Source organism: Xiphophorus couchianus, chromosome 15 (assembly GCF_001444195.1).
Source record: "Xiphophorus couchianus chromosome 15, X_couchianus-1.0, whole genome shotgun sequence".
Lineage (NCBI taxonomy): Eukaryota > Metazoa > Chordata > Actinopteri > Cyprinodontiformes > Poeciliidae > Xiphophorus > Xiphophorus couchianus.
This window is the reverse complement of record NC_040242.1, coordinates 15,928,965-15,942,129: the sequence shown is the minus strand read 5'-3', so window position 1 is coordinate 15,942,129 and position 13,165 is coordinate 15,928,965. Positions and strand designations below refer to the sequence as shown.

The 13,165-nt window shown below is 43.2% G+C and overlaps 1 protein-coding gene across 1 annotated transcript; it reads right to left on the bottom strand.

Moving 5' to 3' along the window:
- Positions 1 to 15: 15 nt before the first annotated feature.
- Positions 16 to 13,096, bottom strand: znf410 (zinc finger protein 410). Its single transcript, XM_028039705.1, has 11 exons — positions 12,655 to 13,096; positions 12,497 to 12,555; positions 12,226 to 12,358; positions 8,948 to 9,133; positions 8,214 to 8,432; positions 5,979 to 6,147; positions 5,459 to 5,640; positions 3,915 to 4,004; positions 3,694 to 3,813; positions 967 to 1,086; positions 16 to 182 (listed from the first exon to the last, which is right to left on the bottom strand). Exons 2-11 carry the CDS (start codon positions 12,527 to 12,529, stop codon positions 82 to 84), a joined length of 1,353 nt encoding a protein of 450 aa, XP_027895506.1. The 5' UTR covers positions 12,530 to 12,555; positions 12,655 to 13,096; the 3' UTR covers positions 16 to 81.
- Between the last annotated feature and the right edge of the window lie 69 nt (positions 13,097 to 13,165).

Genomic DNA, 13,165 nt, shown 5'->3' with positions numbered 1-13,165 from the left:
TTTTCTTTTTTTTTGTTTTTACAAACAGCCATGTCTATGTTTATCCCACTGAGCCTGTCAGTCTAATGCTGCTGAAATAGACTAAAGCAGAGCAACCACGTCGTCTCCGTAAGCATGGCCCTCCGTTGTCATGGTCACCAGCTCATGCGGCTGAGCAAGGACTACCACCGAGTCTGCAGATCCTGTGATGAAAGGAACAAGAAAAAAAAGCCAAGTTAAACAAGATGGAAAACATTTTAGTTGCACTAATAATTCCACATTAGTCAAGTAATCTTTGAACCAATCACCACCTCATAGTTGTGGATCAACTGTTTTGCAAAAGTATTCACTCCCCTATTTCACATTTTACCTCCATATTGTATCAACATAGATACAAGAGGACTACTTGTAGCTGTGGACATCTTGGCTGCTTGATCGTTAGATGCACTAGATTTTATTTAAGGGTAGCTTTCATCTTTGTGACAAAAGCATGCCACACTTTTCAGATTTATGAATCCATTTTACTTCCAAATTACTTTCTCAAAATTTGGAAAAAATGAACATAATTTGACTAATTTGTCTTTGACTCATGAAAAGATGACCGATTTCTCACCACTTTCTTTACCCAACGACGAATCCTACGAAAAAACCCACCAAGATTTTCTAAAAACATTTGCGTCGTTCACGTCGGGTTGTTAAACATTACTTGAAATGAAACAGGAGCGCCACAAAGAATGCCTGCTGATCGATTAAAGGTCGTAGAAACCTTTAAATCAAGGCTGCTAAAAAGGAGCAGACATGACTAAGACTCCCTGTTGACAACACACTGGTAACAAGTTGACTCAGCATCTCTGACAGCAACAGGACATTTATGATCTAACTCCAAATAGGCGTTTGCTGCATTAACGGTAACGCTGTCGGACGTGTTGACTGTAATTCCTCCCACTGAGTGTGTGTGTGCTTTCTCCCTCATGTTCTAATGCCTACCTGGTGATCTCAGCATCGCATGATGAAGATTCATGGGCTCCACAGCTGTTGTCATGGTGACCAAACCACCTCCATTCTCACCATCTGCCTCCAGCAGGCTGCTTTGTGTTAGAGCCTCTCCTGTGGAGAGCAAGACAGGCAGTAAAAAAAAAAAAAAAAAAACACCTTACTTTTCACAAACTATTCAGATTCTTAAACGAGTCGTTCTTCAAAGAGGGTCGTGAGTTCTTAGTAAGCGTTTAGAAACGAACTTGCGCCTCGCTGTTCCGAGTTTCGCCTCTCCATGTTGTTTAGAGCCGAGGGAAAGTCGGTTTAATAATTCATCCGGTAATTGTGTTATGTAGAACGGAGAGACTACCCGTCTGTTGTGTAACCGCGTCTTCCCTGGCTCGGCTCTTACAAACGACCAGCCTCTTCGGGGAGGGTGACCCGAATAAATCTGTTTATAATTAGAGCTTTGGCAGCGTTTCGTGTGGTGATTCAGCTGCGACGCTTCCCCCCCCACTCACCCCTGCTGCCGCCGCCGCCGCCGAGCGAAAATGACAGGCGAGAGGATGCTGCGCTGTCTGCTGTCATTGTTTCTGTCTAAACATGAATTTCCAGCGTCTTGTGCGATTGGTCTGAAACGGTGAAGAGCTCGCTGTGAAACGCTTTGGTCCCGAAGAATTTCCTGATCTATGACGGCTGACGTTTGAGAAACGGTAGATTCGTGAAAACACGGTACACGTGTCAGCAATTTGTAAAGTCAAAACGTAGGGAACACACACACACACACACACCGACTGGAAGAGTGTGATTCAGGTATTTTCAGAGTCTGGGTAAGTATGGAGAGAGGAAGAATTTACTTCCAGTCCATTTCCTGTCCTGTTACAGGGTTTCTGTAGCTTTCACCAACTCAAATTGAGCCTTTTTAGACCGCTATGAACAGAAACAGAAACGTACAGAAGAAAATTGCATATTTCTTTAGGGCTCTCTACGGTATAGTGCTGACATTTTTCCACAGAGCTCACCAAGCCTTGTATGGGTTGACGACAGAAGAGAGCCAACGGTGAAGACGAACTGCCCGTGACAGATGCAAAAAAACCTAGTTAGCTAGGGTTTACACCGATTAGCAGCTAGCAATGAAGACGTCTGACAAAAAGGTCCCACGAGAAAAAAGATAAAACCACACAGAAGATGCAAGATTTACTTAAGAGAATTAGGACCACATGGGGAAAAAATAAATAAATCTGACTTTTTGTCTCAGAATTTAGATTTCTGAAATAAAAGTCAAAATTCTGGGAAAAAAAAAAAAATCTGACTTCTTTTTTTCCCAGCAGCCCGAATCCTTTTACATACAGATTAAATAGTCTTGCCAGGACAGAAGATTTAAGTCCTGTGATTGACGTAATTAGGGCCAACTTATATTTTTAAAATATAATTAAGACATTTTAAGGTTTTAATTTTAGATGCACTAATTTACAACTTTGCAAGGATGCTCTGCATTACCTAAATATTGCATCTGTCCACTTATTTAGAATAGAATAGAATAGAATAGAAGTACTTTATTCATCCCAGCAGGGAAATTACTTCGCAGTTACAGCATAGAGACAAGACAAGACACAATAACAACGTCCGGGTGTTGAGTCTGGAGTTTGGCTGTAGTAGCGCTGATGACGTCACAGGCCACCGCTGCATCAGCTGATGGGGGAATGTAAAGAGCGATCAAAATGGCGGACGTAAACTCCCTCGGTAAATAACACGGCCTCATTCCCACAGTCAGAAGTTCAATGTCCGGACTACAAATCTGTTCCTTCACGTTAACATGGCCGGGAATACACCACCTCTCACTCACATAAAGTGCAATCCCGCCGCCCCTCTTCTTCCGACTCTTGGAATAGTCCCTGTCCCCCGTACCAAGGAAAATCCAGGGACCTCCATGTTGTAGTCTGGAATAAGCGAGTGCAGCCAGGTTTCCGTGAAGCAGAAGATACTGCACTCCCAGTACTCCTTTTGGGTCCTAACCAGTGCTGTGAGTTCGTCTGTCCAATTTACCAAAGACCTCACGTTCCCCACGATAATCGCCAGTAACGCTGGCCTGCGCCGTCTCTTCTTCTACCTCCGTTTAACTCCAGACCTGCAGCCCCGTCGTCTCCTCCGGGACCACAGGCCCGTCTCCGGGCAGCAGCAGAGGCCCACACAGCGCAATCAGCCGTTCACGCGAGCAAACAATGCCGCTACTCCGCTCGGCGAGGTTCTCCGCCACCAAGAGTATAAAAAGTAGCAGACGAACGCAGAGAACATCGACAGAACCACATCCAGCCATTGTGGAAAGCCCAACTGATGATCCATGGGTTCTTCAAGCACGGATCATTAATCGGTTTGTCCTTCCCTTCATTAAATCCATCAGGTTCATTGGCCAAAGTATTTAACTTCATTTTTATTTTAAATACAGCCTTTTAAAAACTTAAAAGACATTGCAAGAACCCTAAAAAGGGTGTTTAAATAAAGCAGTTGGAGATTTAAAGACATGTTTCTAAATAACAGTGTCGTTTTTTGTGATTACAGTCAATAGCTGTTCTTCACAAAACGAGGTGAAAGTCCTTAAATCAAACGCCGTTCCTCACTTTAAGCTTGAATTGATGCCCATCTTGGAGCAGGTAGTATGAGCCGCTTGAAGCGACGCAGTCCAGCCATTAGCATATCTACCTATCGCACTGAGTGGGCGGATGTGTGTGAAATGCAGACCTGTTTCTCTGCCGTCAGCAGCCAGCCCCTCCTCCCCGTGCCTCTTCCTCATGTGAACGTTTCTGCTGCCGGACTGAGAGAAAGTCTTCCCACAGATCCCGCACACGTGAGGCTTCTCACCTGGGAGGCAGGGAGGCGTTTCAAAGTGATGCCATCTCTCTCTTTGCCGCACGCGAAACATCTGAAGGATTACACGGAGAAACAACTGTGGCCTCGCTCACCCGAGTGTACGAGCATGTGCTTCCGGAGACTGGAATACTCGGCGAAGGACCGCCCGCAGCCATCTGCCTCGCACAGGAAAGGCTTCTCACCTGAAAGAAAAAACAACAACAACAACAAAAAAACACATCTGTGAACACATGAAACCTAATTAAAGTTTCTAGAATTAGTTTAAACTGGCAGATTAACAAGTGCCGCTCAGTGTAAGCAAGTGTTCAGAATAACAGCAGACCAACATCGCTAACCAGACAAATCGCCGTTTCTGATCAATGTTATTTCTACATGGTAAATAATTAGCTTGTTGGCGTAGCGGGGTAACAGAAAACAAACGGGTCCGACACTCGTGGCACGCATGCAGCTGATTCTGTGTAATTAAATCATTCATTAAAAGGGACGTGTTGGTAATAACGTTCAATCCAATCACCGAGGTCATTTGTTCCGTAAATGCTGCTGGTTGTGCATTCCTCTTTGAAAATAGGGGGGAAAGTGAGCAGAGAACGACGTGGTCTGTTTAGTACGTAAAGAGGGAAACATAAAAGAACAGAAAATTATCTGAAAACCAAAACAGAAAGCCGCCATTTAAACGGATGGTAAAAACGTAAAAAGAAAAAAGACGGATATCTGGTAAATACATTTATATGTGTTTTGGTCTTTCAGTCACAGTTTAATATCACTAAAAACATTTATAAAAGCTCTGACCAAAGTGAAAATTTGAGAAAACTGTAAAAAGGAAATTTGGGGTTGAGTTTGTGACAAATAATACGCCACGTTTGAACATGATTCTCGATTGATGTTTGTCTTGTGTTTAAATAACTTTATATTCCAATACGCTATTTAAAAGTAGTTCCACCAAATGAACCTCCTGACACAACGTTTAATTCCTAACAGGAAGTTGTGTCTCTTTTTTTAAGCAATCTGATTGTTGACATAGGTTTTAGCTTTGCGCTACACTGCCCCCTGTGGGTTTGGCATATTTAAAACAACGTCCAGTGGCAGATTTGAGAAAAGAATAGGCATACATAGCATTATTTTCTAATGCAGTGCAGCCGGGTGATCACTGTAAAAAGCTAGGAAAAAATTAGATGTGCTGAATGAAGTGGTTAACATAAAACCAAACTTGTTCTTTCTGGGTCCAGCCAGAGAACTGACGCCTATAGGAATGCTCCTTTTACTACGGCAATGGGTCTTTTGATCGCATTCCAGTCATTTTTGCCTCATTTCGAAGAGAAAATGCTTATGAGAAGGATGTTTCATAAAACGGTGACCCCTAGCACACCCCTGAGGAAGCAGCATCTTGGAACTTTATTTGCTACATGTGGTCTGTTAACTAATCACTAGAAGATTCAGACTATAAAACTGACCATCAAAGATCTAAATGTCACCCTGAATTAAGTGCAGCAGTGAAACGGAGGCATCAGCACTGCTGACTCTTCAAATCTGCAGCTTAATTGCGCCAAGGAAGCATTCCACCAGTAAATGACCTCGGCCGGTTACTGCCTGCAGCATCTCTGAACTTATTAAGACGTCCATCTCCCCGCCTGCCCACCTGTGTGTATGCGCCTGTGGTTCTTTAAATTTCCAGCGGTGGTGAACTTCTTGCCACAGTTCTTCTCCTTGCAGATGAAGGGCTTCTCGCCGTTGTGAGTCCTCATGTGAACCTGCAACCTCTGCAGCACGTAGAAACTCTTCCCGCAGCCTTCGGCGCTGCACTGGAACATCCGGTCGTTCCTGGACAATAGGCAGAAACGCAAGGAACACACACAATCAACTTAGAAAGGTTCCTGCTCAGCTTAGCTCCAACATGAACAACTTTCAGAGTGTGACTGGTGCCTGTAAACTCAGACAAATTTGCAGCATAAAGGAATATTTACCTAAAATGTAGGCGTTTCCACAGCGCTAACACTGATTAGATAATTCTATCTGCAGAAATCTTACAGAAACTGACACAAATCTCTCATCTGCAGCTACTGCTTTAAAAAATTTGTAATTGTGCTCTGTTAATGTTGTTGTGTTTTTGAATTAGTTGACGTGGTTTGCACCTCAGGGCCACCGTAGTTTGACATTACCTGTGCGTTTTGAGGTGATACTTGAGGTGAGCTGGCCAGGTGAACGTCCTGCCGCAGCCCTCGAACGAGCAGCGCAGGACCTGCTTGGAGAGCGGGCGGCCGGGCCGAGGCGGCAGCAGCTCCCGCTTGTCTTCCCCGTCTTCGATCGAGCCGTGCGTGTGGTGGTCACCTAGGCAACCGGGGGGAAAACGGGAGCGGGTGAGCGCAGTAATCAAGCCACGAGAGCGAGGTGGCTGGCCTCTAGAGCCTCGACTCTATAAAATCACCAGCCACTGACTGCGACTCGCTGAACAGCTGCAGGGAAAAGAAAACAATCCAGAGCTGAATGCAATCACTCCCTTTTAACCGGACCGGGCGCCCCGCTTCGAGCGGCTCTAACAGCCCACGTTTCTTTGTTGTTTTTTTTTACTTTTCTGCCAGTGACGAGCTGATGGGAACTTGTCTGATGTAATGCAAGTTAGTGGGAGGGCGTCAATTACAGCAGCTTGACTCCAGCAGTTTTAGTTCCATGCTGCACGGAGAAGCACCGCACATCACCATATGGTATGGTGCGGCTAAAGAAAAAAAATATATAAAAGTGTGAATGTCATGAAAAAGTTTGAGATTTTTCTCCCTCGTTTCCGAAGGTAAAGCTAATATATAGATTCATTAAGCAGAGTGAAATATTCCAACCCTTTGTTTTGTGCAATTTTGGTTGTTATGGCGCTTGGATAATGCAGCGTTCCTGAAAACAAGTTTAGTAAAGATCAATAAAATGGACACTGTAAACAGAAACACGTCAGGTTTCTGGGCTCCTTTTGCATGAATTACACTAATAATGCACCGGTTGCTTTAATAGCTGCCTTCAGGTCCACTTCTCCCTACCACACCTTTGTTCTTCCACTCAACTTTCTATAACATTTTCATAATGTGAGGCACTGAATTTGGGGTTTTCATTATCATGCACAATCATGAAAATGACGTGATGACATGTTACTCATCTATCTTTGATATGAGTGACAAAAATAAGTTCTACTTATCTGTGAATGCCATAAAAATTTGTGAGTTGCCACTACATAAACTGAGTTGGGGGGGAAAAAAAGAAACCCAAAAAAGGTTCAAAAAAATAATTTCCTGCTCATTTTCTATCTGGAAGTTGCTGTTTAGCTTCAAAGTCTAGGATTAATGACACCATTTATAACCATTTTAAACACAAGTATGACAAATACATGCGTCGCTCTGCTCTATGTTTCATGTGCAAATGATCAGAAACAGCATTTAAGAAAAGTAACATCCCAGGATGAAAATGTAGGAGAGGGGAATCAAGAAAAAAGAAAAAACCTGCAGGAGAGAGGTGATGAAAACTTCCCAACACGTTACGTTTCCTCCACGACCTCCAGCCACAGACTGACTCAGGAGGTGTTCAGAGATCAGACATGTAGCTGGGAGTCATAATGCCCCCCAAATGTCACGGGTAAACTCTCTCAACGGCGGCCTGCGGAGGCAGCCGAGGACGGCCTGTGATGAAGTGCTGACTTGTGGTGTGAGTCAATAGGTTGCAACGGCGCTGCGTGCTGCAAGACTTGAAGGTCTGTTTCAAATCAAAGCAGAGGCTTCACAGCAAGAGGAGATGAATGCACAGACTGATATGGCCATAAATAATAGATAATGCGCAGAAAAACGCTTGGGATTGGATTCAGACGGGAGAAAGAGACTGTGTAAACAGTTTGATAACAGCAGTGACACCTTGCTAGAACGCTGGCGTGTATTTGGACGATTTTATGGGCTTTGTAAATTCTGGAAGAGATGCCCGTTCATCATGCGTCTTACTTTTAGCAGGAGTTGCAGGCGGACAGCTCATTCCTGATGCTTATTAGCTGCCGACTGCGTGGTCGGCGGCGAGTTGATTAGATGGATGAGCCCGACCGTATACGCAGCCGCCGACGACCAATGCCTGGAAAAGCTGTGGTATTTACAAGTCCGCGGGATACTAGCTGTCAAACTGACGGAAGCATCAAGAGAGAGTGACTAATTCGGTCTGATTTGGAGCCTTTGTGATGGCAAGTGTTGAGCTCAGTTTTAGTCACTGCTGATTACACAACAGCTTCATCTCCCCAACCTCGTTTTCTGCTTGGTCTTAGAAGCTGGCAGCAGCGCGGTCGAGCTTCTTGTTTTTGTTTTCGTTCCAGACTGAACTTCCCTTATAAATCGCTAACGGGACCGAAAATCGCTTTGGTGACGGTTCCGCCGCCTCACCGTTACCGACGCCCGCTGCTCTGGCGTCCTGGTTGGCCTTGGCGTCTCGTGCGAGCTGCGCCCGCGTCGCCGCAATCAGGCTGTCGTGTGCCAGCTCCTGAACCCTCAGGTACCAAGGGGCGCTGCCGTCCATCCCGTAGTCCGAGGGAATGCCCTCGTCTTCGTCGTCCACGGTGCCGTCGGCGGCAAAGATCAGCGACTCGGAGGAGGCCGTGATGCCTGAGATGTAAGGAGAATTAAAAACTTTAAAAAAACACAAATCAGAGTTTAGTATCCTTCTAGATCAGAGCTCTACATTTAAATCAGAACACAGACAAGTGAAGAAACTCTCCCGCGACGGGCTAATGAACTTAAAGGACACACTTTCCAGAGATCTTCTTTCTTTCTCGATAACATTTTTTTTTTAAGCGGAAAATGTGTCACCTCGTTTCTTTGCTGCGCTGAGAACACGAAGAACAGAAACGAGCTTAGATTGGAGCCTCTTCAGTGAAACTTGTTTATGCTGGATGTGGGCCGCAGCCAAGGATTCCTTTCATTATGTATTCTCTTGTTCATTTTTAATTACCTGTTTGAGCCTCCGATTATAAATTCACAGACAGTCTCAGAATTGAACTCTCGTTTTTTTTTTTCTTCTCTAAAGTCCAGAGATGCAGCTGGGAGTTGACCAGGAAAAGTTGCGAGTAAATAACTAATTAACCGGTCGGTACAGTGAGCGATGCTCTGGGCGTTTCTACCTTTGGCGAGGTTCAGCAGGACGTAGGAGGTGCTGTCGGGCTGCTGCAGGTCGTGCAGCATAGCCGGGGGGCTCTGCGGCGCCGGAGGCTGAGCGTGGGTCTGGACCACCAGCGGGCTTTGCTGCGGCACACCGCCGAACTCCGGCAGCGAGGAAGAACTGTCCGGCTCCTGGCCCAGGCCTCCACCTGGGAAACGGTTTAACAATAAATAAAAGCAATGTGGATCAAAAATAAAATCTGATTCAATTCTAACCAATTTTTTTTGCCTTTTCTTAAATATAAACTACAAATGACAGCGAATGTGTTCAAAAACTGGATTTTATTCCAACCATCTCATCTTTGAGTTGACCTGAATTAAAAGAATAGACCTAAGATAAGCCAAACCTTACTCTGTGCTATGGAAACTGAAGCAATGAATTTGTGAAAAAGAAAATAAAAAATCATTGTATAACCCCTAGCTTCCAGTAAATAATGAAATATTCCCAGTTTCAAAGAGTGGAGACTGAAACTGAGCGGAAACAAAACGAGCGCCGCCATCGCTCTTTAAACGTTCAATTAAAAACAGCGTCAAGCGAATAATTTCAAATGAAGACTGCAGGCTCCTTCTGAACAGAAACCCCAACTAAATAACCAGCTAATGTCAGCTTGTTCTACTTGTGTTACAACATAAAAGGGATGAACTTCATAAAGAGATAATATTCTGTACAAAGTAAATATAGTGGCATTAGAAAAATCACACACAAATGTTCTGAAGAGTTGGGTGGAACAGATTTCAGTTTTCTGACCGATCACTGATCTTTGAAAACCCTAATCTGCTGATTCTGATTTTGGCTGCTGCCATTTTTTTTTCTTTTGTCTGAAAAGTTGCTAAATAAAGTGACAGTTTGCTAATTTGCTACGTTGGCAGTAGTGGGATGACTACTGTTAGCTGCTCTCTCTCACAGCAGAGCACAACTGGACAGTGGCTGACTTTCAGACCTTTGCAGAAGTAAACAACGTCGGTGGATGAGATCAGTTTCACATGTAAGAATTGGCCAATCACAGCTCATCCAAAATTAAGGAAGTGACGAGTGAAACCTTTGCAATGAAACTCTTCTTATTCTTGCTAAGCTGCCTTTTGTTGCATAGCAAAGTAAGATACCGCTGCTCAAAATACTAGTGGACACTGTAGAGAAATCATCAAATGCTGGGATTAGCTCCAAGTCTTTGCCATCAGCTGATACCAAAGTTAACAATGATTTATCACGCAGCCCTGGCTGATTTTACTTCCCGTCAGAAGAAACATGTTGACAAAACTAAAAGATTAAATCTACGACGAGTCTGATCATTTTGAGCTGGACTTCAGAGCGCACAGATTTGCTTTTTTCCAAGCATTTATTTTCATCTGGGATGTAAAAAAAATAAAATAAATTAGTCAACAATTCCTGGTGACAAACTGTTCCAAAGATGGAGTTCTTTAGAAGATGTTGCCTGTCTTATTTGATTACAGTCTCTGTGTGTAGCTTTGCTTTGGGTGGCTTTAAAATAATACGACTACCTCTGGGACAAGGCTGTTAACACATTTAAGAGCCAGCTTCATAAAAAAGACAGATGTATAAAACTATTAGAGCCAGGAAGATTTTACCTCTCTTAGCTTATAACCATAGTTAGAGGACTGTATTTTAACTATGTTAATCCTAAATGTTTGATTATTCCAGGTTGTAATACTATAAGAATGTCATGTTTTAATAATACTACTACTTTAATGTCATAAAGGTTCGAGAATGCAAACTATTAATGTGGCGTTTGAGGGTTTAAACCAAGTTAGGAATCTCTGAATACAGCCAGCCTGATTCTGCGCTTCTCTCTCTAACAGCTCATTAGATCACGCAGAGTCAGAAGAAGCCGATGTGAATAATTGGGCGTAAGCAATGCAGCACTGCTGCAGGGACGTGGTGAAACGAGGAGATCCACAAGCGGGCCAACCGTGACTGCAGCTTCCTACTAGAGAGAAACAAACCTTTTTTTTTCTCCGATTCACTAAAATAGATGCAACAAAAAGCTGCATGTTTGAGCAGATTTACCTTTTTCCTCTTGCACGGTCAGAGCCACGTCACTGCTGCAGAACGGCCTCACTGCACCTGCTTCGTTTGCTGCAGTCTAGGATAATTCTCTAACGCGTGCTGGTGGTTTTTAAAGCGTCGACAGAAACAATTACTTTTCTAAAAGCTAATAGCAGAACGACAAAAAAAGTCACAGAGCAGCTGCTCTGCTACGGCTGAACAGAAAAGTGGGAGGAAATGAGCTTGTTATGATGCTAGAGATTTACTTGATCAATTTACCTCACTAAACCGGGTCAAAGTAGCTGGATTCCCCTCCTCTCCATTATAAAAGTGTCAGATTTAAAAGCTTCATTTAAGTTAAAGTGTTTTCTAGTTGAAATTTGTGATTTAACTCTGGTTATATGATTGTTGTTGGGCTTTTTTGTACCGGTGCAAACTGAACATACAGTTGAAATAGCAGATAAAAATGTTCAGTTACTATTTTGAAAATTTGTTGAATTATTTTTGCATTTATTTTAAACAGATACAAAAATCTATTTCAGGTGTAAAGTGTCACATTTTAGTGCTTACTATGTTTGTACCTGATTTGGTTATCAAGAGGGGGGGAAAAAAGAAAAGAAAACAATTACTACCAATTACTAACACAACAAAAACAAACAAGGCATTATAAAGGATAAATAAGTTCAATTATTACATAAATAATATTGTTGAATGTGAAGATTTCAGAACAATTATGAAATTAATTTATATGCTCTTAGTCGTTACTAGAGAAAACAGTTCCCTACCTTCATTTAATATTATTATACAGCGATTATAATTATTAAAAAGGAACATCTGAACAGTTAAAAATTAAAGTAAATAAAAATAGAAACGGGCATATGCCAGCTAAAGCTTTATGGGTGCATCTCCGTATTTGCTAAATGTTTTTTTTGTCCATTTCAGCTCTGCTTTTTTTCCGCCAATACACAGAATATGTTTGACATGAGTGTCAGGAAGATAGAAATATATGCGCTTTTATTTGTTCATTTTTTTGTGTGCACTGTGATCTATTTTAGAGTAAGAAAACAAAAGTAGGCGTTAATGGGAACGCACAAAAGGAATCAACACCGCCTGGTTAAAATCTATATTTCCAGATTTAAGGAAGTAATTCATTGACAACAGCAGTAAACTTTGGAGCATAATTCCCCTTTAAATGTAAACAATATGTCCAACAGTGAGGCAGCACTGTGATCCAACCTGTGAGCTCCAGAGGAGAGCACAGAGAGCTCTCAGCTGGGGCCAGCAGAGGCAGGCAGGAGTGTTTGGACTCCGAGTCCTCCAGACTCTGGACCAATGGGATGGAGGCATTCTGGACAAACTGCACCAGCAGCTGACAAGACAAAAACAAACATCACCATCATAATGATAATATTACAATAATGTCACTCTTTAAGCTTGGCTGCTACAGTTTAACGTACTTCAACACTCCCATCAGTCTGTGTAAATGACAAGGCTAGCTTCTACCCACCTCTGGTTTAGAGTCCAGCTCATCAGAAAGCATGAGTCAGCCTTGTGTGAAGCTCTCAGCTGTTTAATACAAATACCACAGGAATCAATCAGCCGACATAGTGACTGTAAACATGAGATCAGCTCAGACAGAGGAGCAGAGCAGAGCTTGATTCTTACCGTGAAAGGGTGAGACTTCCTGTGGGTCAGCAGCTGTAGGTCATCTCTGAGTCAAACTCATCCCACGACCAGCAACAACAAACAGCTTCATACACTCAAACTTTTAAATTAACAACAGCAAAACTGATGGCGAGAGGATGCCACGGCGGTGTTCATTGAAAACCGCGCTGGATAAAACTGACAGGTTGCCTTGTTAGCTTGGCTAGCAGGAGAAAACTAGCTACCCGGGGCTACGTCTCCAAAATACAGCTACCTTTCCCTGTGAAACATGGCCACCGACTGACTGTATGTCTGCTTAACTATTTCAACTCTTCAATGCCAGAAAGCTAACCGCTCATCATAGCGACAGTGCTGCAACTGCGACACAACCAAATAGCTTAAGAATTTTCTCAAAACAGAAGGCAGCTGTGATCTACGGAGGCTCCAGAGGTACAATGTTCCTGCTCATCCGCGCAAAACTCTTGCATCTCACTGTCGCCATCCAGCGGTCAAATATGTCAATTTAAGTACG

What these genes read in the sequence shown, in the direction of transcription:
- znf410 (XM_028039705.1), bottom strand. Translation starts at nt 12,529, where the DNA reads ATGCTTTCTGATGAGCTGGACTCTAAACCAGAG. An exon ending in AGCAGCGGGCGTCGGTAACG is followed by an intron (nt 6,148 to 8,213) that starts GTGAGGCGGCGG and finishes CCGGTTGCCTAG; the next exon opens with GTGACCACCACACGCACGGC. An exon ending in TATCACCTCAAAACGCACAG is followed by an intron (nt 5,641 to 5,978) that starts GTAATGTCAAAC and finishes CCTATTGTCCAG; the next exon opens with GAACGACCGGATGTTCCAGT.